The sequence below is a fragment of the Vipera berus genome, assembly GCF_964194415.1.
Source record: "Vipera berus genome assembly, chromosome: 1".
Lineage (NCBI taxonomy): Eukaryota > Metazoa > Chordata > Lepidosauria > Squamata > Viperidae > Vipera > Vipera berus.
In genome coordinates, this window is record NC_138202.1 from 355,261,361 (window position 1) to 355,287,183 (window position 25,823).

General features: G+C 42.8%; 1 protein-coding gene across 2 annotated transcripts in view; it reads left to right on the top strand.

Annotated features, from left to right (window-relative positions):
• The window catches only part of VMP1 (vacuole membrane protein 1), a 150,556-nt gene that overhangs the window by 111,456 nt on the left and 13,277 nt on the right, over positions 1-25,823 (top strand). For both annotated transcript variants that reach the window (XM_081346612.1, XM_081346613.1), the window contains 2 exons: positions 3,137-3,253; positions 10,112-10,173. In XM_081346612.1, the coding sequence (XP_081202738.1) occupies positions 3,137-3,253; positions 10,112-10,173 (179 nt within the window). The remainder of the gene's footprint in view (positions 1-3,136; positions 3,254-10,111; positions 10,174-25,823) is intronic.

Sequence of the window (25,823 nt, forward strand, 5' to 3'; positions counted from 1 at the left end):
TCTTTTTTCACGTGTTCCAGCAGCTTTAGAGTTTTGTATCTCAAAATACTATAACGACCTTCCCCCCTGCCAGGAAAATGACTTTAGAAATGGAAGATCTTTTTTTTAAAGTTGATCGTTGTTTATTTCACCCAAAGAAGCAGGCGGGGGGATTCAATGACATCAATCCTAGGGTTAAAGGGGGCTTTGGAGGTCTTCTAGTCTGACCCCCTCCCCTCAGATCATCCAAGAGAAATGATGTAACTTCTGTTTGAAGTCCTCCAGGAGGCAAGCTATGCTGGAAGAGAGCCATCATGTCCCCTTTCCATCTTCTTTGATCTTCCTTCCTTCCTTCCTTCCTTCCTTCCTGTCTCTTTCCTTCCTTCCCTCCCTCCCTTCTTTCCTTCCTTCCTTCATTCTCTTTCTGTCTTCCTTCCTTCCTTCCCTTTCTGTCTCTTTCCTTCCTTCCTTCCTTCCCTCCCTCCCTCCCTCCCTCCCTCCCTCCCTTCCTTCCTTCCTTCCTTCCTTCCCTTCCTTCCTTCCTTCCTTCCTTCCCTCCCTCCCTCCCTCCCTCCCTTCCTTCCTTCCTTCCTTCCCCATTTCCCTTCATCCATCCATCCATCCATCCATCCATGTCTCTGTTTTACACTAAGCATTCATTTTGGATTGAAAGGATGATTTAGAACCAGGTGTTTTTTTTAAACTTGGCAACTTTAAATATGGGTGGACTTCAGCTCCCAGAATTTCCCAACGTCTTTCTCTAACAATGAGAAACACCAAAGAGGGGAAAATAAATTCCAAAAATGTGGATGTACAGAAATCCACAACCCATAGAATGGTTGAAAGCAAAATAACATGATCTTTGGCAGGTCCATATTGGTATTTCTTAAGTTTCCTGACTGGCAAATTAACATTTATTAAAAGGACTGCACAGAACAAATGAAAATGGCACCTGGAGCCCACCCAAAAGAAAAAAAGATTGTTGTGAAGCCATATGGTTAGAGCCATTGCTTACTTCCAATTGACAATGATGGGTAAAATTATCTCTTTTAAGGTCTAGTTGGCTTCAAAGCCGGCTGGGTGACTTTGGGTCAATCTCACCAGGAGACGGTGAGTTCGAGTTCTGCCTTGGGCATAAAAGCTGACTGAGTGATTTTGGCCAATCACTAGGAGACGGAGAGTTCTAGTTCCACCTTAGGAATGAAAGCCACCTGGGTGACTTTGGGCCAATCTCACCAGGAGACGGTGAGTTCGAGTTCTGCCTTGGGCATGAAAGCTGACTGAGTGATTTTGGCCAATCACTAGGAGATGGAGAGTTCTAGTTCCACGTTAGGAATGAAAGCCAGTTGGGTGGCTTTAGGCCAATCCCTCTCTCTCAGTCCAACCCACTTCACAGGGTTGTTGTCCTAGGAAGGAATATTAGGAATATTCACTGCCTTGAGTTATTTACACAAATAATAAAGGCAGGGTGTCAATAAAATAAATAAATGTTGAGAAATGTTCGTGTCAGATCTGAGCAAATTTTCAGCTAGGATCCTTTGCTCTTCAAACATTAGAGATTAGACAAACATTTGTCTGAAATAATATTGGGTTTCTTGTTTGAGCAGGGGGTTGGACTAGAAGACCTCCAAGGTCCCTTCCAACTCTTATTATTCGGTTATTATTCTGCTAGAAAAAGAGACCATCTTGGTGGGGGGGGGGTTCTGTTCCCTTCATTTCAGTAGCATACATACAAAATAAATGCCAGGTTTATTTTCCCCCTCTTTTTTTGTGGGGGGGGGGAGTTTTCAGACACACAGTTCATCAGAGATCCATTTTTGGAGACTGACTCACTGGACGAAAACATTTGTCGTTGTGGGGGAGGGCAAGAGGTGGAGAATATTTGATAAATGGCTTTAAAATGGCCAACTGTGGTTTCTGTGCATTTCTAATGGAAGACGTCGGTTGAGCTGTTTCTAATCTGGATTTTTTAAAACAGAGATGTGGGCAAGATCTTACTTCATCTGGGATAGCGTCTTACGCTCAGAGGTCTCCCTGTTTTTCTTTTGTTTTTAAATTTATGGGCTGTCACCCGAACATTGCTGAAGCCTAACTTTCAAAAAAACATGAGAAAGGCATTCAGGAAAAGGGTTAAAAAACCTAAACCCTCTGGATCAGGGGTCTTCAAACTTGGCCCGTTTATGACTTGTGGACTTCAACTCCCAGAATTCCTCAGCCAGCGTGCCTGGCTGAGGAATTCTGGGAGTTGAAGTCCACAAGTCATAAATGGGCCAAGTTTGAAGACCCGTGCTCTGGATGGTTTGAGGGCTCCGGCCTGCTGGTACACAGGCTGATTATGGAAAACTCGCCAATATGTGGTCATCTTGCTTCCTTTTTTAAAAAAAAATTGAAATACTATGATGATCCGGTCCAGATTCTCAACTAGGCGAACAAAGCTGTGGTTTTAATAACTCAGTGACTGGTTTAGACCAATGTTTCTCAACCTTGGCAAGTTTAAGACATGTGGACTTCAATTCCCAGAATTCCCCAGCCAGCAAGACTCAAATCATCAGCGTATTTAAGAGAACATCCATTTGCTGCTTCACCAGCAGCATATGTTCAGACTCGTCTGAAATGTTACGGGATCTTCCTGCTTGAGCCGGGGGTTGGACTAGAAGACCGCCAGGGTCCCTTCCAATTCTGTTATTCTGTCATTCTGTCAGGTAATCCTCAACTTGCAACCATTCATGTAGTGACCGTTTGAAGTTACCAAAAAAAGTGGTTTATGACCGTTTTTCACATTTATGACTGTTGCAGCATCCCCAGGGTCATGTGATCAAAATCCGGACACTTGGCAATTGTTTCATATTTATGACGGTTGCAGTGTCCCAGAGTCACGTGATCACCTTTTGCGACCTTCTGACAAGCAAAGTCAATGGGGGAAGCCAGATTCACTTAACAACCGTGTGACTAACTGCAGTGATTCATCTAACAACGGTGGCAACAAAGGTCCTGAAATGGGGGGGAGAGAAACTCATTTAACAATTGTCTCGCTTAGCAACGGAAATGTTGGGCTCAATTGTGGTCGTAAGTCGAGGACTGCCTGTATTTATGAAAGCTGTTCCTGGAACCTTGTGTGTGGAAATGTAGGGTAATCCTGCTGTCTTTTCCCTCCCAGATTCCCAATCCTCTCTTCGACTTGGCCGGGATAACATGCGGACACTTCCTGGTTCCCTTTTGGACTTTCTTTGGAGCCACCTTGATTGGAAAAGCCATCATCAAAATGCATATCCAGGTAATTTACCTAGAAAGCTTGAGGCTTTCTGCCTTCTTGTCAGACGGATTGAAATGATGTGTTCAAATCCACTGCTCTTCTCTAGTGAGATGCTTAGTCATCCAGCGCATGGTTGTCCCAAAGGTGCTTTCCAAAAGGCAACTGGACTTTTTCTTGATATTTTTTTCTTTGAAAATATTTCGCTTCTTATCCAAGAAGCAGTGGCGGCTTCTTCCTCTTCCTCCTCCTCCTCCTCCTCCTCCTCCTCCTCCTCCTCCTCTTCTTCTTCTTCTTCTTCTTCTTCCTCCTCCTCCTCTTCCTCCTCCTCCTCCTCCTCCTCCTCCTCCTCCTCCTCCTCCTCCTTCTTCTTCTTCTTCTCCTTCTCCTCCTCCTTCCTCCTCCTCCTCCTCCTCCTCCTTCTTTTTCTTCTTGCTGGAATTTAGTATGTCTAGTTTAATGAAGAGAAGAACTAGGGGTGACATAATAGCAGTCTTCCAGTATCTCAGGGGCTGCCCCAAAGAAGAGGGAGTCAAGCTATTCTCCAAAGCACCCGAAGGCAGGACAAGAAGCAACGGATGGAAACTAGTCAAGGAGAGAAGCAACCTAGAACTAAGAAGAAACTTCCTGACAGAACAATTAACCAGTGGAACAACCTGCCTCCAGAAGCGGTGAATGCTCCAACACTGGAAGTTTTAAAGAAGAGACTAGACAACCATTTGTCTGAAATGGTATAGGGTTTCCTGCCTGAGCAGGGGGTTGGACTAGAAGACCTCCAAGGTCCCTTCCAACTCTGTTATTCTGTACCACCGTGGTTCTTAAGCAAACGCCATAGTCATTAAACAAGTCCGTTGTCCACAGTAGGCATGCACGTATCTTCCACCAGCCGATTTTTAAAATTATCACAGGTTCTTCTCCAAACTTGGAAATCTCGTTTCTTTCAAATTTGGCTTGGAGTCCTTCCGTTTCTGCAAAAGCCTTTCGGATATGCATAGCTGGCGATTATATCGCCTTATTGCCTCTTAATCATCTCTGCTGCAGACTAAACATAGCCAGCTCCTTCAGAGGGAAGCAGGCCCATTCTGTATACATTACCTGAGGAACATTTCTCCTGAATTTTAGGACAGCTAACTTTGGCACAGGCAGACGATAAAGAAATCTCAGCCGTTCATTGTCCAAACTTTGGTGGCTGGGAGAATTTGTTTAATCGGCAAGCGGTTGCAGGAAGGCAAAAAAAAAAGAAAAAATGGGCCTGTAAGAAAATAGAAATGTTTATTTTTGGATTCTGTACACATGGCTCATAGCAGCTTTAAACGCAGAAGAGGCATTTAGCCTCCTGTCTCTTACTGTGTCTTATAAGACCAGAGGTAGCCAAGTAGGCCAAGCTTATGACCTGCGGACTTCAACTCCCAGAATCCTGGAAGTTAAAGTCCACAGGTGGTAAAGTTTCAATACAAGCAGTCCTCAACTTAACAACCTGACCATTTACAGTTACAACAGCATTGAAAAATGGGACCTACGTCCGTTTTTCACAGTTACGACTTTTGCAGTATCCCCGCGATCCTCTGATCAAAATTCAGACGCTTGGCAACTGCTTCATACTTATGACCATTGCAGTTTCCCGGGGTCACGTGACCCCCCTTTTTTTGCAACCTTCTGACAAGCAAAGTCAGCGGGCAAGCCTGATTCACTTTAACAACCGCTTGACTAACTTAATCCACTGCAGTGATTCACTTAACCGTTGCGGCAAAGAAAGTCATAAAATGAGGCAAAACTCCCTTAACAGATCTCTCCCTTGACAACAGAAATTTTGGAATCCATTGTGGTCGTAGGTCGAGGACTACCTGTAGTCACCCACCCCTATCGCAAGAGGATGTCTTTCATCTGCAGAGTTTACCAAACGTTTGTGGGATTTTTGTTTTGTTGTTTTGTTTTCTCGGTCAGCTGTTGTAAGATGTTAGGTCATTTTCTGTAAGCCATCAAGTAAACTTTACAACTTTTTAAAATATACATTGCTGTCATTTTTATTCATCTGTTCTGGGCTTCAAATAAATGTAGCCTGAAGAATAGAGGAGAGGAGGAGAGGAGAGGAGAGGAGAGGAGAGGAGAGTTGGAAGGGACCTTGAAGGTCATTTAGTCCAACCCCCCACTCAGGCAGGAGACACTATACCGTTTCAGACAAATAATGGTGGTCCAATCTCTTCTTCAGGGGACGCGGTGGCTCAGTGGGTTAAAGACGCTGAGCTTGTCGATCAGAAGGTCGGCAGTTTGGCGGGTCGAATCCCGAGTGCTGCGTAGCAGAGTGAGCGCCTGTTACTCGTCCCAGCTTCTGCCAACCTAGCAGTTCGAAAGCACGTAAAAATGCAAGTAGGAAAATAGGGACCACTCCGGTGGGAAGGTAACAGCGTTCCGTGCGCCTTTGGCGCCTAGTCATGCCGGCCACATGACCACGGAGACGTCCTCAGACAAGCGCTGGCTCTTCGGCTTTGAAACGGAGACGAGCACCGGCCCCTAGAGTCGGAAACGACTAGCACGCATGCGCGGGGGAACCTTTACCTTTACCTAATCTCTTCTTAAAAACTTCCAGTGTTGGAGCATTCACAGCTTCTGGAGGGAAGCTGTTCTGCTGATTGTTCTAACTGTCAGGAAGTTTCTCCTTAGTTCTAGGTTGCTTCTCTCCTTGGTTAGTTTCCACCCGTTGCTTCTTCTCCGGCCTTTGGGCACTTTGGAGAATAGCTTGACTTCCTCTTCTTTGGGGGCAGCCCCTGAGATATTGGAAGACTGCTATCCTGTCCCCCCTCGTCCTTCTCTTCATTAAACTAGACATACCTAATTCCAGCAGCCATTCTTTATATGTTTTAGCCTCTAGTCAATCTACAGATTTACAGCCTGGGCTGAAAACATGCAGTTTGAGGACCATAAAACAAGAGCATAAAATGCAAAGAGCAGAAAAGTTGTGGGTGCCTGTGACAATTGATATAAGCCAGATCTCAGGATATTAGTTTTTCTGGGAGGGCATCTCAAACTGAGCAAAAGTTGTGAGTCCAGTTGCATAAAACTTTAATCTCCGTTTTCAGTCTGCAAGCTACAGGTAGTCTCAACTTAGAACCTTTTGCTTAATGACCTTTTGAAGTTAACAACAGGGCTGAAAAAAGTGAATTATGGCCAGTCCTCACACTTACGACCATCACAGCATCCCCATGGTGACATGATCAAAATTTGGGTACTTGGTCACTGGCACTTATTTACAACTTGATGACCGCCTCACTTAGCAACGGAAATTCTGATTCCTATTTGTGTCATAGGTCAAGGATTACCTGTCTTCTAAGACACGGTTCCCCAACCCCCAGTCCGTGAACCAGTATTGGGCCACGGCATGTCAGCAACTGGTCCACACAAACAAGCAAAGCCCCATCTGCGGGATGCAGGCAGCACACAAAACCACGGCCCCTCCAGTCCGCGGAAAAACCTCTCTCCATGGAACCGGTCCCTGGTGCCCAAAAGGTTGGGGGCCTTTGATCTAGGAAATCCCTGTTACCAGATGTGCCTCTTAAATGATTAATTTCCAGCCAGATCTTCAGGGAAACCAACCAGGTTGCCAATACAGGTATTCCTCAACTTACAACCATTTGGCTCAGTGGTGGTTCAGCGGCACTGCAAAAAGTGACTGAGGAATGTTTTACACACTTACGAATGACCGTGAAGCGTCCCCAGAGTCACGTGATCAAAATTCAGACATTTGGCAATTGACTCACATTTACGACGGTTGCAGAGTCCCGGGGTCACCTGATTCCCTCTTGGCAACCTTCTGACAAGCAAAGTCAGTGGAGAAACCAGATCCACTTAATGACCAGGTTACTAATTTAATAACTGCAGTGATTCACTTAACAAATGTGGCAAGAACAGTCGTAAAATGGGGCACAACTCAACAAATTTCTCATTTAACAACAATTGCTAAGTCGTAAGTTGAGAACTACCTGTACATTCGTTTGAACTGCCCGGACTCCTGAGTATCTGTGTTTGACAATAATACCGTTAACGAACAAGGCAAAAAAAGTGTAAAAATTGGCCATGCCTCACTTAATAAATTCCTTCAAAACGGAAGTTGTGGTCATAAGTCGAGGACTGCCTGTTACAGTACAGGTATTCCTTCACTTACGACCACAATTGAGCCCAAAATTTCTGTTGTTAAATCAGACAGTTAAGTGAGTTTTGCCCCATTTTACGACCTTTCTTGCCACCGTTGTTAAGTGAATCACTGCCGTTTTTAGTAACACACTTGTTAAGTGAATCGGGCTTCCCCGTTGACTTGTCAGTAGGTTGCAAAAGGGGATCACGTGACCTGGGGACACTGCGACCGTCATAAACATGCAGTTGCTAGGCGTCTCAGTTTTGATTACATGATCATGGGGGTACTAAGTGTGAAAAACGGTCATAAGTCACTTTTTTCAGTGCTCTTGTAACTTTGAACGGTCGCTAAATGAACTGTTGTATGTCAAGGATGCTCCAACACTGGAAGTTCTGAAGAAAAGATTAGACAACCATTTGTCTGAAATGGTTTAGGGTTTCCTGCCTGAGCAGGGGGTTGGACTAGATGACCTCCAAGGTCCCTTCCAACTATTATTATTATTGTTGTTGTTATTATTATATTTTATCATGTTGGGGGAAACTGCACTTTCAAGAAAAAGAGGTCACCATCCATTCTGGACTTGATTTTGGGGTGAAAGTTAAAAAGTCAAGTGATCGTTAACATAAAATGGGATATTTTATAGCAGCTGCTTTCTCCTTGGCCCAAGGAGTGAGGGATTTGATTCTGTATCTCCTACAGCTGCTAAATTCTCTAAAATCCTCTGCTGTGTTAGCAAACATGCAGGCCTGCAAGGATACAGAGTTGTGAACGTTTCGGATGCTGTACCACAGTGTTCTTGAAAAAAAGAGACACAAGAGTTTCCAGATTGGTTGAAAAAAATGGGAAACCAAGCCGTGCCTTTATATGACAAATACAAGATTTAACCAATGTTGAGCCGTCTGGGAACGGTCCCCCCGCTATACCGCAAGTGGTATAGATCACTATAAATGACAGTTTGAAACAACAACAACTATGGAACAGCTTGTCTTCCAAGAGAACATTTTTGTCTGATTATCCTCAGGGAATGCTATATATACCTCACCCTTCTCCAACTCGGTGCCATCCAGATGCGTAAGACTGCAATTTTGAGATTTCCCCAGAATTGGCAAACTGTTGAAGGGGAATTTATAGTCTGGAGGGGGACCAGGTGGGACACCCCTGGTATTGGAGGGTTATTGTTCCAATTTTTACAGCATTTCAATTTACTTGTTACAGAGTTTAACCTAACGTAGCACCGATTCGTTGTAGTGGTTAAGGTAGTATGCTAGAAAGTGGGAGGCTATGGGTTCATGTCCTGCTATAGCCATGAAAGCCAACTGGGTGACTTTGGGCCAATCACCAGGAGGCAGTGAGTTTTAGTTCTGCCTTAGGCATGAAAGCCGGCTGGGTGACTTTGGGCCCATCACCAGGAAACTGTGAATTCTAGTCCCGCCTTAGGCATAAAAGCCAGCTGGGTGACTTTGGGCCAATCACCAGGAGGCAGTGAGTTCTAGTTCTGCCTTAGGCATAAAAACTGGCTGGGTGACTTTGGGCCCATCACCAGGAAACTGTGAATTCTAGTCCCGCCTTAGGCATAAAAGCCAGCTGGGTGATTTTGGGCCAATCACCAGGGGATGGTGAGTTCTAGTTGTACCTTAGTTATGAAAGCCAGGTGGGTGACTTTGGGCCAATCACCAGGAGACAGTGAGTTCTAGTTCCGCCTTAGGCATAAAAACTGGCTGGGTGACTTTGGGCCAACCACTAGGAGACAGTGAGTTCTAGCCCTTCCTCAAGCATGAAAGCTGATTTTCTCTCAGCCCTCACAGGGTTGGGGGGGTTTTGGGGGAGAAAATAGGAGGAGGAAAGTGTGTTGGATATGTTCACTGCTGGCTTCTGCTGAGTTGGTGCTGGAGCCGCATGATATTCATTTTCAGTGTTCTGTGACAGTTTCCCAGCCAGTTGCACAATCACTTGCTCCTTCGCCACCCAGCAGCAGCCATTTTCATGCCTGCTAGTGGAGGGAGGGAGGGAGGGAGGAAGTGAAGGCAGGCAGGCAGGCAGGCAGGCAGGCAGGAAGGAAGGAAGGAAGGAAGGAAGGAAGGAAGGAAGGAAGGAAGATTTTTGATGCTTCCTTCCAGATTCTCAGAAGGAAACACAATGAGGAAGCCAGCAGGAAGTCAGAAGCCTTGCCCACCCTTGCTCATTCTTTGTTTCTCTGTTTAGTTAAGGAAATATTTCTGAAGCAATGACCCTGGGGGAGGGGGGGGGATGCTACGCATGGTCTAGTAAGCCTCTACTTCTGTAGAATGTGAAGCAGAATAACGGATTTGGAAGGGACCTTGGAGGTCTTCTAGCCCAACCCTCTGCTCAGGCAGGAAACCCTGTACCCTTTCAGATTTTTAGCCGTAATTTTAAGTTCCACTTACAGAAAAGATAGAAAGTCAGCTGGCTGGAGCAGTTGTTGCTAGTTGAACTGGGAAGGATCATCCAAAGTCTAAGATGGTGTTGGAGCATGTCGTTCCCTGGCTTCCTTTCTCCACCAAAAGAATGGACCAACCGTGATTAGAGCTTTTTTTTTTTTTTTGAAAAAAGGATATGACCGAAAGAGAGAGTGGGGGAGAAATTGGAGGAAATGTGGCGTAATTCCATGAACTTGGAAAATGAACATCAGCGCAAGAGTAATCAAAAGAACTGATCAGGCATCCCGCCTTGTTCCATTTTCCCCTTTGAGCATTTGTCTGACTCTTGTGTGTGTTTTGTTGTTCTTCCTCCAGAAACTTTTTGTGATAATCACCTTCAGCAGGCACATAGTGGAACAGATGGTCTCCTTAATTGGGTGAGTACAACAGCTTTAAAGTCATTGGTGGCTGAAAATGGCTCTTTTCAAGTCTTACTTTACAGCAGTGGTTCTCAGCCTCGGCAGCTTTAAGATGGATGGACTTCAACTCCCAGAATTCCCCAGCCAGCACGGCTAGCTGGGGAATTCTGGGAGTTGAAGTCTATCCGTCTTAAAGTTGCTTAGGTTGAGCAACACAGCTTTACATCGACAAGGCACAGTGCTGAATCCGTGCTGAATAAAAGCTGCCGCCCCCATCCAGATGCCTTCACCTTAATTTTAAAAGCATTTCACAGTCTTGGCGCACTAATAGAGCAACACGGTATGACTCAAGATTGCCAGCTGTGATGACCAAGCTGTGTCATACGGATTTGGGACATTAAGACAGGAGCTCCGGCCTCAGTGTATGTCTAGTGGTTCTGAATTTTTATTGAGCCTCAGTGCAGTTTTAGTTGGTCTTTTGTTTGAATGAAGTTCTCCTTTTTTTTTTTACTTTGTTCATCGCCCAGAGTTTCGTGGATGGATGACCTTATAAACTGGATGGATGGATGGATGGATGGATGGATGGATGGATGGATGGATGGATGAATGGACGGACAGAGAGATAGGTTTGGATGGCTGGGCTGGTTAGATAGATGGATAAATATAGGTGGATGGGTGGATAGATGGGTGGATAGATATGGAAATAGATATGTTGATAGATAGATAGATAGATAGATAGATAGATAGATAGATAGATAGATAGACAGACAGACAGACAGACAGACAGACAGACAGACAGACAGACAGACACACACAGAGACAGACAGACAAGAAATTGGATGGGTGGATCGAAGGATGGATGGATTGAAGGATGGATAGATGTGTAAATAAACCGACAAATTGATTGATTGGATGCATGGACGGATGGACAGAGGGACAGACAGACAAATAGATGGAGAGAAATCTGATGGATAAGTGGATGAAATGATGGATGGATAGATGGATAGATGGACAGAAGGATAGAGAAAGATAAAAGATCAGATGAGTGGGTGGGTGGATGTATGGATGGACGGACGGACGGACGGACGGACAGGCAGAAAAAAGAAGCTTGACGGCTAAGGCTCTATAGTATATCATGTTCCATTTTCCTATCCCCAGAACCTCCCCCCAATTGCTGAAAATTCAAACTGCAGAGAAAACGTAAGCTCCAACTTAAACTTTTTTTTAAAAAAAAAAAGCTTAAACCTTTTCCCTGAAGCTTGAAAATAGAGTTGGGGGTGGGTGGGGGGGAGCACCCCGGGGAATCCTCATCTCCTTGCTCTGTTGATGCAGGTCTTTGCTTTTACTGAGTTCAGTCCATGGTATTCGTCCTTTTTTCCCCCTTTTTTTAAGAGATGCAAAGTGTAGCACTCGGCCGCCGGAAAGTTCCTTTATCCCGATTTAGGTCAATTTCCAAAACGGCAGGGAGACTTCACAGCAGCGAAGTCAGTCCCAGGGCCATCGTTGCTTATTTAATCCGGATTTCCTGTTTTCCAATAAACTCCTGGTATTGAGTTCGTTCTACAGGATGCTTGTTGCTGCTGCTGACCCTTGAACTCTGCAAGAATTGGATCCGCCAGGCAGTTTGTTGGCCTCAGTGGATCAGTGACTGAATAGATAGACGTAGGCAGGATCGTATGGCTGAAATACATATTTTTAAAAAAGGGTTAAAAGCGACTTTTTATATGGAATATCACGGGTCATGTCAAAGGAACTGTACTCAGCAAAAGGCTGTGTATACAGAGAGGGGAACATATTAGTAATGTGCTGTTTCATTAGCAAAACTTGCTCGCTTATTCATAGTTTGTTTATATATATATATATATATATATATATATATATATATATATATATATATATATATATATATATATATATATGTTTATATGTTTATATGTTTATATGTTTATATGTTTATATGTTTATATATGTGTGTGTGTGTGTGTGTGTGTATATATATATATGTAAATATATGTAAATTATTCAAATTGCTAATAAAGAATTAGGGAGACTGATATCGCCATTTCGAACTTATTTTGTTCTCATCAGTCAGTCATACCCTTTATCTGAGATAGCGGATATCCTTGGGTTAGGCTGAAACAGGAAAGAAAGATTTAACTAGCAAGGTATTCAAAAGACTTGACAAAAGACTTATTATTATTATTATTATTATTATTATTATTATTATTATTATTATTATTATTAATACTTAACACATATATACATACATACATACATATATATATTTCGAATATAGGTTCGAATCTCAGAAGGGTGTGGCTGGCTGATGAGAGCAAAACAGCTTGAAATAGCTATATCAGTCTTCCTTTAATTCTTCATTAGCAATCCAAATGTAACACACACACACACACACACACACACACACACACACACACACATATATATATATATATATATATATATATATATATATATATATATATATATATATATATATATATACACACACACACACACACACACACACACACACACATACATACATACATAGGTAATTTCCAACTCTAGGGGCCGGTGCTTATCTCCGTTTCAAAGCCGAAGAGCCAGCGCTTGTCCGACGACGTCTCCATGGTCATGTGGCCGGCATGACTAGACGCCAAAGGCGCATGGAACGCTGTTACCTTCCCACCGTAGTGGTCCCTATTTTTCTACTTGCATTTTTACGTGCTTTCGAACTGCTAGGTTGGCAGAAGCTGGGACGAGTAACAGGCGCTCACTCTGTTATGCGGCACTCGGGATTTGACCCGCCAAACTGCTGACCTTCTGATCGACAAGCTCAGCGTCCTAACCCACTGAGCCACCGCATCCCTGTGTGTGTGTGTGTGTGTGTGTGTGTGTGTGTGTGTGTGTGTGTGTGTGTATTTCCCTTTGCTGCCTTAACAAGAATATCCATCTGTGCTAGGAAGTGATTCAGGCTTGAATTTATTGCTCTTTTCGGCAGGAAATAGAGCTGAGCAGTAGATAACATGAATGCAATTATTGTGTTTAAAACATCTCTGAACTTCACTTCTCAGCTGTCCTGTTGTTCAATGAAACAATGGCCTAGTTTTAAAATGTATAAGTCTATAAATGTTCTTGACCTGGGAGCAGCTGGGTGTGCTCCTTAAATTAAACCATAAAGCAGTTCTGAATGAATAATAACATGACACCCTGTCTGAAGGGTGTTTTGTTTTAAAAATAAAAATAATGGAAATTGTCCTTACAGTCTCTAGTTTTCTGGCACAGGTTTTTTTTTTTAACGGCATCATGTCGTTATCTCGAACTTGGTTCTTTGAAGTTCAGGTGAAGGTTGAAAACCAGGTCCATAATTTGATTGTGTCTTGATTGTGTCTCCGTGTGTGTTTAGGTGTGGGTGTGTTAGGGAAGAGGCTGGTTTTGTGTTAAGGTCAGACCTGTATCCGAGTACCTTAAGGCTGTCTACAGATAGTCCTCGACCTCTAACCCTGATGGATAACAAAAGATTTCCGTTGCTAAACAAGACAGTTGATAAGTGAGGTGTGGCGCCTTTTATGACCTTTTCTGCCATATTGTTAAAAGCAAACCACTGCAGTTCTTTTTTTTAAAAATCCCATTTATATCCCGCCCTTCTCCGAAGACTCAGGGCGGCTTACAATTTAAAGCACAAATCAATGTGCTTAGCAATAGCCTTCATTCTATGTATATGCCTGCTTATTAGGGCTTTCGCGCCCCCCCCCCCCGCGGCATTATTACAAAGTCAGCTTATTGCCCCCAACAATTTGGGTCCTCATTTGACCTACCTCGGAAGGATGGAAGGCTGAGTCAACCTTGAGCCTGGTGGGACTCGAACCTGCACTAATTGCAGGCAGCTGGTGTTACTTAAGGAGGCATTAGCCCACTGCTCCACCAAGGAACTCTTAAGTGAGTTGCGCGGTTATTAAGTAAATCTGGCTTCCCCCACGGACTTTGCTTGTCAGAAGCCAGCTGGGAAGTTTGCAAATGGAGATCAGTCACATGCTGGGTGTCAAATCACGTGACCCAGGGGATGCTGCAGCAGTCGTTAAGTGTGAAAACTGGTCATGTCACCTTTTTTCAGTGCTGTTGCAACGTCAAGCAGTCCCTGAATGAATGGCTGTAAGCTGAAGCCTTGCCTGTATTTTGAGCCAGATCGCTTCAGCTGGATTGCCTTCCTTTCTCTTGCCCGTTCATTTTTATTCTGGGTCCAAGTCCATCCCGCCCCACCATCCAAAAGAAGACAACAAAGCCCTTTACTTTGCTGTCTTTGTTGTTGAGAAGCAACCTGGAATTAAGGAGAAACTTCCGAACAGTGAGGACAATTATTAACCAGTGGAACGGCTTGCCACCAGAAGTTGTGGGTGCTTCATCACTGGAGGTTTTTAAGAAGAGGCTGGACAGCCACTTGTCTGAAATGGTATAGGAACTCCTGCTTGAGCAGGGGGCTGGACTAGAAGACCTCCAAGGTCCCTTCCACTCTGTTCTGACTCCGATTCCCGTCTAGTCACATTTGAAGTTTATTTATTAAATAAACTAGAAGACCTCAAAGGTCCCCTCCAACTCTACTATTTTCATCGTTATTGTTAAATTTATATACCGCCCATCACAGCGTCAAGCAACTCGGGGCCGCTTCACAGGACAAAAATGACAAATCATTAAAACGATAAATATTAACATTAAAATTCATAAGGATGGGAATCTCTCCAGGTATTCCTCGACTTATAACAGTGCATTTAGTGAATGTTCAAAGTTACAACGGCACTGAAAAAGCGACTTATGACCGTTTTTCACACTTAGGACCGTTGCAGCATCCCCGTGGTCACGCGATCAAAATTCGGACACTCGCCAACTGGCTCACATTTATGACTCTTGCAGTGTCCCTGGGTCACGTGACCATCTTTTGTAACCAAGTCAGCGGGGAAGCCAGATTCACTTACTGTGTTACTGACAGTCAGTTGCAGTGATTCACTTAGCAACCGTGGCAAGAAAGGTCATAAAACGAGGCAAAACTCAACCAATGTGTCACTTATCGGCAGAAATTTTGGGCTCAGTTGTGGTTGTACGTCAAGGACTACCTGTCAGTACAACGGAACGGAGCCTTCTAGTAAAGGTTAAGGTTAATATTAGAGTAACCATATAGGACAGGGGTGTCAAACTCAATTTCATTGAGGGCCGCATCAGCATTGCGGTTGCCCTCAAGGGGTCGGGTGGGTATGGCCAGGGTGGGCGTGGCTAGAGTGCGTATGGCCTACTGGGTGGGCGTGGCCAGCTCTACATCGTTCGCATCAAGGGTGCCTATGGGGGCCTGGGCAGGAGTGGGACAGATCTGAGGGTCTCTGGCAGAAGGAGGGTCTCTGGGCCAGGGCTAAGACAGTGGGGGCCGTTCCCTCACTGTTTTCAGGATGGCTTCGCGGGCCGCATGAAACCACTTTGCGGGCCGCATCCGGCCCCCGGGCCTTGTGTTTGACATGTCTGCTATAGGAGAACAGAGTTGGAAGGGACTTGTAATTCATCTAGTCCAGAGCTCCCCAAATTTTCCAGGTTGGTGGCCCAGAGGGAAAGGGAGGAGCAGAGAAATGTGCGCACGCACGCGTGAACGCATACGCAAACGGGCGCATCTGACTACCACTTGTCTATAAACGGAGAGCAAACCCCATTCCCTTCTGGCACTGATGACATTACCTAGTTGAGTCATGAAACGCCTGCAAGAAAACCACCACGCTCAGAGAGTACCAAGGACCCCACACTTCCCTATATCAAAAAAAACCAACACCCCTCATCGTAACAAACCACGCCGTGGACATCTTGTGTGAGTTGTTGGCGTTTCAAAGCCAGCTGTAGAACATAGCCCACCAACTATAGCAGGGGTCTTCAAACTTGGCCTTTGTAGGACTTGTGGACTTCAACTCCCAGAATTCCTCAGCCAACATGGAGGAACTATGGCCCCTTCATTGACCTGTGGACGTCAACTTCCAGAATTCCTCAGCCACGCACGCGTGCCTGGCTGAGGAATTCTGGGAGTTGAAGTCCACAAGTCATAAAAGGGCCAAGTTTGAAGACCCCTGAACTAAAGTGTGGTGTTCTCAGTGGTGGTGGCGGTGGGGGTGCGTTTTTTCCCCCCTCTTCTTGTTTTTGTTCAGCGTATATAGCCTGATGGAATTAATATCCATGATTTATACTCTTGGTATTTTCTAAGGCGGGAAATTTGTCTGAAGGATTCTTTGGGGATTTGGAATGTCTGGAAGCCATTGCCCTTGAAGTATGTAAACGTGACATGGGAAGAAGCCTTTTACAAAAGAGCTGAAGGATCTAAATAACATTCTTGGAAGCTTCAGTGCTGGAATAAATCTGTAGGTTGTTGAGTTTTGTTTTGTTTTTGCTTTTTAAATCATCTCTCCGGAACTTCGGAAGAAAACTCCTGCCAAGTTAAATCTGCGCTCATTGATTAGATCTCTGTGCCAATGGCTCTCGGGCTGCTCCCCTTGCAGCATCAAATATTCTGCTGAGCGAGAGAGATTTTCAAGCACGCAAGTCTCGGGACGGAAAGTATATAGTAGCATTTTGTCTCACAGTTACTCATCGGGGCGTTTGAATGCCTGTGGAGACCATTAAGCATCTTTGAAAGAAAAAGGGAGGGGGAAAAAAAGAGACTCTGCTGGATTCAGAAGCTTGTTAAACCCTTGATGTCAGACTTCAAAAATGCTTGGAAAGTCGTCCTATCTTTCTGATTTTTAAAAATCAGAATTCCCTCCTCCCATCTCTTAACACAGGGGTCTTCAAACTTGGCCCCTTTATGACTCGTGGACTTCAGCTCCCAGCTTTCCTCAAGCAGGCACACCTGCCTGACTGAGGAATTCTGGGAGTTGAAGTCCACAAGTCATAAAAGGGCCAAGTCTGAAGACCCCTGCTGTAACATTATCTCATCCATTTCTCTCTGGAGTAGCATACCAAAAAAAAAGAAAAGAAAAGTGTAACCTTGACTAGAATCACAGGACTTGCTCAGAATCAAAATGCTTATCGTAAACATTTTTTCAATGAAACCCTAATATTACTGCAGAAATTCCATTAATTTCAGTTCATTTCGAATTAAGGTAAGGCTGAGCATTATGCTATTTAGAACTGAGCATTTTAAATTTCCACTCTATCTCACGACTGGAAAGGATCTAAATTCAATTTAACAAAAGGTGGAATTTATTTTATTAATTCGGTTTGTTTTGTTTCTTTGTATCCTACCTTTATTATTTTTACAAATAACTTGATTTTGCAGGATCCAATCTGGGTCAGTCACCAGAAGCAGAGAGCCAGACTGAATCCTGCAACATTTTCCTGGGACATATATATTTGCCTTCATTTGCAACTTATTTTTATTTTTATAAATAAGTGTCACAAATAAAATTACAAATTAGATCTATTTATTCAATTTATTTATTAATTCAGGTCAGTTGTATCAAGACTGTTACAGTTACCACAACTGAGAAAACATTTATTTTTCCAGATTTTGTTTTTTAATTGTGGCATGAATAAAAAAACCTAGGAAGCCCAAGCAACATAGTTTATTAGTAATCCTTAACAATGCCTTCTCCTTTAATTTAAGATAATTTAATTTATCCATTATATTAGACCGTCAGCTGGCCTAATAAAAGCATTTCCCTAACACCAAGTTTGGAACCCCATTTTTTTTAAAAAAATCTTAAATCAATCCACCAGCTAAATTAGAAAACGTACAAAAAATTATTCCTTTTGCCCGACATTGCATGAAACAGAAGAAAATCAGAAATAATGAGTACTAACTTGCAACTATCTTTGTAAGCTGTCCGGAGTCACTGAGAGCGAATTGGGCGGCTATGTAAATGTTCTTAAATAAATGAATGAATCTAAATTGAATTTAAATATAAGGAAATTCTTAAATGTAAGGAAAAATCCTGAGTATAAGTTTCAGACGAGGGTGGAATAATTTGCTCACCACTGTTGTGAATTCTCCATTCTCAAATCTCAAGTTTTTAAGAGGGGCTTCCTAGCCATCTCATAACGATGATTTTCCTATACAATAGCAGAGAATTAGACAAAGTGATACGGTGTTAAGGAATTACGGTGTCTTCCAGCATTTCAGTTCTGGGAGATCTTCTCTCTCCCGTCTATCTTTTGTGAGCTGAAGACCTGGGATTTTCCTTTCTTCAGGTTGGAAGATCCAAAAACATGTCTAGGTGTTACTGATTTTCATACAAAAAGCAAGATCTTGCTCCTTTGTCAATCTTTTTGTTAAGATGATAGGCGAGGTCCATTGTCTTAGAAAACAGCTGAGGGTAAATCCAACTAAAGGAAAAAGAGATCACTTCAAAGTTGAATTATGCCAGAGTAGACCTTTGTTTGGTTTTAGCGAGTAGACTTCTCCAGCCTTACCTGGAGAAGCTGAGATATGAACTACAGGTGAAGTTATGCTTTATCTCCAAAAAAAGGATTAATATTCTGGTCCTCATGATCCTGCATATATATATAGGGCCCATCCACCATTTCCTTACCTAGAAATGCTGCCGCCTGGACCTTGAGAGCTTCTTCCGTAATGAAAAGAGAATCCCAACTTTTTTTCGGTGGATGCTTCTGACATCTCTCGCTTTCTCCAGAAGTCTGCCTGAAATCTGGAGAGGAAGCTGAGATTAGAGAAAATTCTTTTGTCTATGTTTAGAATTGATTTAGGGTTCCCAGACCGCAAGGAAGAGATCCTAACTCACCCTGCAGACTTTCGGGAAAATGGTTTTCCAGATTTGGGATTTGCGCTTCATTGTCTTTCCAGATGTTAGGATTAGGCAAGATGGACTTGCAAAAGCAAACTTACAAATCCCCCATGTATTTCATTTCCTTGGCCAGACATAAAAATGTACTTTGCAGCACTCCCGTGCCGTTATTTCCATTTGAAATACAGATTTGAGTGTTCTCACTACCAGCCATTCAAAATTTAAAGATCACACTGTTGCAGACGTGGTTACACTTTAGCTGCCCCCCCCCAACTCAAGCATAGGGAATTCTATCACAAAATTTTACTGAATGGCATGATTTTTGTTCAAATGTTTTTTTAAAGCTAAGCTGATTAGAATAGAATAGAATAGAATAGAATAGAATAGAATAGAATAGAATAGAATAGAATAGAATAGAATAGAATAGAATAGAATAGAATATGGAATAGAATACAATAGAATAGAATGGAATAGAATGGAATGGAATAGAATAGAATAGAATAGAATAGAATAGAATAGAATAGAATAGAATAGAATAGAATAGAATAGAATAGAATAGAATAGAATAGAATAGAATAGAATAGAATAGAATATGGAATAGAATACAATAGAATGGAATAGAATGGAATAGAATGGAATAGAATAGAATAGAATAGAATAGAATAGAATAGAATAGAATAGAATAGAATAGAATAGAATAGAATAGAATATGGAATAGAATACAATAGAATGGAATGGAATGGAATAGAATAGAATAGAATAGAATAGAATAGAATAGAATAGAATAAGAATAAGAATTAGGAATAGAATAGAATAGAATAATTTTGTTCAAGACAAGATTAAAATACAAAATGCAAAATTCCCCCTCAAAAGACAAAAAACGCAAAACAATCAATGCATTAAAAAGGTGCATCAAAAATAACACATTATACACCTATGATCCCCTCTAGTTGAATATTGATTAATATTTTACTGCCACATTAGTTCCTGCCCCTTGTGAAACAGGCCCTCCCAAAAAAATTTAAACTATTCAATCTACGGTATTTGCAAATTGTTGATTTGTCTTCTATATGTTATATTAGTGATAAAGTAGTTAAGAGGAAGAACAATAATAGTAAAACAAAAAAAATGTTTCAAAACTCTCTGTTAACAAACTGTTATTGTCATCCACTCCTAGAAAGTTTACTTCTTAATTGTATTATTTTGGCTTTAAAAAAAAGTGAAGGGAAAAAAAAATACACCATTCGGGACAATTTTAAGAAATTAACCATTTGTTATCCTTTTATTTCATCCATTTGTTATTTATTTCCTTGTCGGCTGCCTGATTCTGCATAAACTTGCAAAGATTTCTGGTTTTGAAAATGATTGTATTAGACTTAAGTGCCCTGTTTTTTCGTCATAGGATGAATGCTGAAAAATTGGCCATGTTATATCCTATCAATTGAATCTTCTTCTCTCCATTCTGGTACTTTTTCTCTCTGCTACCCTGTAATTAGTGTGCTTCCAATACTTAAGTTATTTAAAAGTAAAATATTCCCTCTACAACTTCTGGAAATTTCTACTTAGAAAATCCTACTTGGACAAAGTGCAATGTGATATTAGGGAGATGAGCAATATCTGAGAGAGAAGATTCACACCGAACTGAGTTTAAAAGAAAGTTTGAAAATAGATTGTGTAGTTGGGCTCATGTGGGCATCAGATTTAAAGCACAGATAGTCCTTGACTTACAGCCACAATTGAGCCTAAATTTCCGCTACTAAGCAAGACGGTTGAGTGTGTTTTGCCCCATGTTACGACCCTCTTTGCCCTAGTATTTAAGAGAATCACCCACGGTTGTTAAGTTTGTAACATGGTTGTAAATAATAATAATAATAATAATATAAAGTTGGAAAGGGACCTTGGAGGTCATCTAGTCCAACCCCTTGCTCTATCTACCATTCTGTTGCTAAGTGAGATATTTGTTAAGTAAGTTTTTCCCCATTTTATGACCTTTCTTGCCACAGTTGTTAAGGAAATCACTGCAGTTGTTAAGTTAGTCACACGGTTGTTAAGTGAATCTGGCTTCCCCATTGACTTTGCTTGATAAAAAGATCTCAAAAGATGATCACATGACCCCCCCCGGACACCGCAACTGTCATAGATACACGCCAGTTGCCAAGCATCCAAATTTTGATCATGTGTCCACGGGGATGCTGCAGCGGTCATAAGTGTGAAAAACGGTCCTAAGTCACTTTTTCCGGTGTCCTTGTAACTTTGAGCTCACGGCAGCTTATGTCTTTTTATAAAATTGGTTAGTTAAAAAAGATGCTGTCGCATTCCTCCCGATCGGAAAGTTTAAACAAGGAGAGTGTTAACTGGATTGGTCTTAACACTCGGTCTGCGTGACAAACAAGAGGCTTTTAAAATATTTGTCGGTGAAAATGGTTCCCAAGCCTTTTCCTTTCGTAGTGCAGCCAACTATCTCTTCCCACAGAGTATAAATCAGAAATCCAGCAGAATTATATGTTTTGAGTCTTCTGCCCGGAAAGGTAATTTAACAGCAAGTGGAAAGAGAAAGTTTAATTTTTTTAAAAAAAAAGAAAGAGAGAGAGAGAGAGAGAGAGAGAGAGAGAGAGAGAGAGAGAGAAGAAACATAGATGCAAAAGAAGCTCTAAACGAACTCTTTTTTTAAAATAAACCACAATGGCATAATAATGAAGGGCTTCAGAGGATGAGGTCAAAGAGGGAAATTTCACTCACAAGGATTTAACCCAACTTGAACGGCCAACTACAAAACACTGGTCATGTGAACTGGGAAGCAGGAAATCAAAAACCTGCTGTATGACTAAGTTAAAGAAACCAGCAATTTTTTTATTATTATTATTATTTTTTAATCAATTGTGCAGTCCTTGGTGATCTGCAAGCTTGGTGGTTTTCTTTAGACGTTTCATTACTAAACTAGATAACCTCATCCGTGCAGGCAAGCAAATGTATTAATTTTTTAATAAATTATTTTCATTTTTGTGACAAACACCTTTGTGTTGTTTGAACGGTTTATCTCAAGTGAGAAGTAACAGAATAACAGGATTGGAAGGGACCTTGGAGGTCATCTAGTCCAACCCCCTGCTCAGGCAGGAAACCCTATACCATTTCAGACAAATGGCTGTCCAGTCTCTTCTTTAAAACTTCCAGTGTTGGAGCATTGACCGCTTCTGGAGGCAGGTGGTTCCACTGGTTAATTGTTCTAACTGTCAGGAAGTTTCTCCTCAGTTCTAGGTTGCTTCTCTCCTTGACTAGTTTCCATCCGTTGCTTCTTGTCCTGCCTTCAGGCGCTTTGGAGAATAGCTTGACTCCCTCTTCTTTGGGGCAGCCCCTGAGATATTGAAACACTGCTGTCACGTCAAGGACCATGCTTGGCCAGGGCTGAGATGGACAAATACAGGAAGCGCCTCAAAATTTAATTCCTTCTGTTTTGAAAAGCAAGAATGGAAAGTGGGGTTTTTTTCCCTTTGATTCAGAAAATCGGGCTCTCAAATTTTGTCCCGGTAGTTCTTCTTGCTTTCCCCCCCCCCCCTGCATTTAAAATTTGGGTCCCACCAAAATCGATTCCAGATGATTCTGGATTTGTTCTGAATCACCCTGTAGATTATTCTTATTATTTTTTAGTGGTTGTTGTTCTCTGACCTGTAATATATGGCACGTTGAGAAAGGGTGATTTTTCTTCAATGCTGAGATAATTTTTTTTTTAAATCACTACAGGAAGTGACAGCTCATTCCAAGAAACACTCTGGCCGTTATTGCTACTCGCATGACAGCCTGGAGGTGTGTAAAAACAGGGGGTGGGGGAAAGAACAGTTTCAAGGTTGGGCTGAGCCAGGTGGAAGGTGTGTCCCCGGATATGTGGGTGATAAGGAGAAAGTGAGAGGGGGATGTTAGAGGAAGAACAGTGATGCTTTAATTCAGTGTTACTCAACCTTGGGGACTTTAAGATGGGTGGACCTCAACTCCCAGAATTCTCCAGCCAGCAGTGAGTTAGCTGAGTTAACCTACTTCCTTGAGAAGTCTTTTTCTTGGACAAACTCTTTGAGGAACATCTATTCAACTTGGTATCCGTCAGACCTTGTCTTCTAGTTGTGTTGCTTAAACTGAGGTTGTCTTAGAACCCACACATGTCCATTGTTGTTCTTGCACGCCTCTATTCCATCCATCACGTGGCTTGGAACTAGGTTACGTGAAGGACCAACTTTTTCCAGTCATCCAACCCACCAGAGTGCAACGGCAGGGAATATTATGGGGTCGCCTCTCCTAAGGGGGGGGGGTCCATTTACTGGGACCAAGAAGAAAGGTCTTCTTCGTAGTGGCTCCCTCCCTGTGGAACATCATCCCTGCAGAGATAAGATTGATCCCCATTTTGACACTCTTTGACAATGCCCAAAGATGTGGTTCTGCTAACGGGCCTGGGGGCGCCTCGGGGTGATATGGAGCCCAGTAAGTGGTTGGTCTGGTTGTTGCCACCAGGGAGGTTTATTGGTTTATTGGAGAGAGAAAAGTAGATGAGAGAGAGGGGTGTGTGTGAATAGATTAGATCAGACATGTCAAACTCGCAATGTCACATGACTGTTTTGCCATTGCCCACAATGGGGTGGGCCGGCACTTTGATACTCCTGGATTAGATGGATAGACAGATAGGCAGGCAGACACAGGCAGACAGATAGATGATAGGCAAGTAGGTAGGTAGGTAGGTAGGTAGGTAGATGATAGATAGATGATAGATAGATAGATAGATAGATAGATAGATAGATAGATAGATAGACAGACAGACAGACAGACAGACAGACAGACAGACAGACAGACAGACAGATAATATGTAGGTAAGTAGATGATAGATAGATAGATAGATAGATAGATAGATAGATAGATAGATAGATAGATAATAAATAGGTAGGTAGATGATAGATGATAGATCGGTAGATGATAGGTAGGTAGATAGATGATAGGTAGGTGGGTAGATAGATAGATAGATAGATAGATAGATAGATAGATAGATAGATAGATAGATAGATAGATAGATAATAAATAGGTAGGTAGATTATAGATAGATAGATAGATAGATAGATAGATAGATAGATAGATAGATAGATAGATAGATTCCTTGTAACAGTCTATTTTGATGGAAGGATTTATTGATTTGTCAACCATCAAGATGTTAGGAAGTCCAAGGGCTACTGCAGGAACGGGCTGTCTGCCATTCCCAGCACCACCTTCTTCTAAAATAGGGCTCCCTCATACCTGAGCTGCAAAGCTCCACAGGATAACCAGATGGCAACCGGGGAGATCGTTGCCTATTCTACTCTTCTTCGCCTTTTCTTCCTGGCTGCACCTCGATGCCAAGGCTCTAGGGTTGAAAGGGTGCCTTGAGAGAGGGCGAAAACCGTGCCTGTGACTCAGTCTGAAATCACCCATAAATACATGTTTTTTTGGAAAGCCCGATTGTATAGTTTGCATAACATCCTCTGTGCCGAAGAGCTCAGCTGCCATTCTTCCCTCCATCGTTTCTCCCTTCAAGGCAAACCTGTTTCAATGATCTGCTTGTCTGAGTCTTCGGGTACGTGGATGACTGTGGGGACCTGACTCATGTAGTTATCAAAGAACACAGCTTCAGGGTGGTGAAGTCAAATTCCTCAGCTCTCATGTGCCCCCCACCACACACACACACACACACACACACACACACACACACACACACAAACAAAACCCCCAGAAAAACCACTAGGCCCCAGGGTGGGCAACGTACAACCGGCTAAATGGCTTGCAGAGTCAAGTTGAAAACTGCTGGCGAAAAAAGTGACGGGCGGAAAGGCAGAGTTGGAAAGCAAAGTTGAGTCAGATGGAACTTCCGACCAAACCAGCCTTTTGTTCCTTACAGCAATTATTGGTCTGCTTCCAAGATGCTCAATGCAAGATATGATCGCCCTTTGCTTTGAGAGTAGCCACAAAATCAGTGTTTGTGCATTTTTGGAGTGCTTTTTTGAAAAAAACCCCCAATTATACCCCTTCCTTCCTTCCTTCCTTCCTTCCTTCCTTCCTTCCTTCCACCCTTCCCTTCCGTTTCCTTTCTTCTCTTTTCCCTCTCCCTCACTCCCTCACTCTCTTACATACTTGGGTTAAGTTTTATCCCGTCTTTAGAAGTAACACAAGGCAAGAAACTCACCTCCTCCTATTTTCCACATAACAACCCTGTAAGGTGGGTTGGGCTAAGAGAGAGTGACAGTTCAAAGACACCCAGCCAGCTTTCCTGCCAAAGGCAGGACTAGAACTCACAGTCTCCTGGTGAATGGCCCAACGTTACCCAGTCGGCTTTCATGTCTCTGACAGGACTAAAACTCCCCATCTCCTAGGCCAGAGGTCAGCAACCTGAAACAGTGAAAGAGCCACTCGGAACCGGTTCCCTCACAAAAGGAAAAACTGGGAGCCGCAAAAAATGTGTGCACATGCACGTACATGCGCGCATGCGCAGAACAGGGTTTGACTGAAGAGTGGAGCCAAGGCGAGATATGCACCTACCCTGCATATTTGAATTGATTGGTTGAACTTTTTTACTCCCACTTTTTTTTGGGGGGGACTGCACATGGCAGAAGACTGGGAGCCGCAGGAGATGGCTGAAAGAGCCGCATGTGGCTCTGGAGTCGCGGGTTGCAGGCCTGTGTCCTAGGCCAGCACCTTAACCACTACACCAATTAATCACCCTGAGGAGAATTTTCTTCGTGATCACCTTGGCCTACTTGCTGTATCATTGTAACAGACATTAAACTGCTATGCTGTGTTTCTTTTTGCCTAGCAGAAAAAACTTCCTGTAGGTGGGAGACAGACAGACAGACAGACAGACAGACAGACACACACACACACACACACACACACACACAA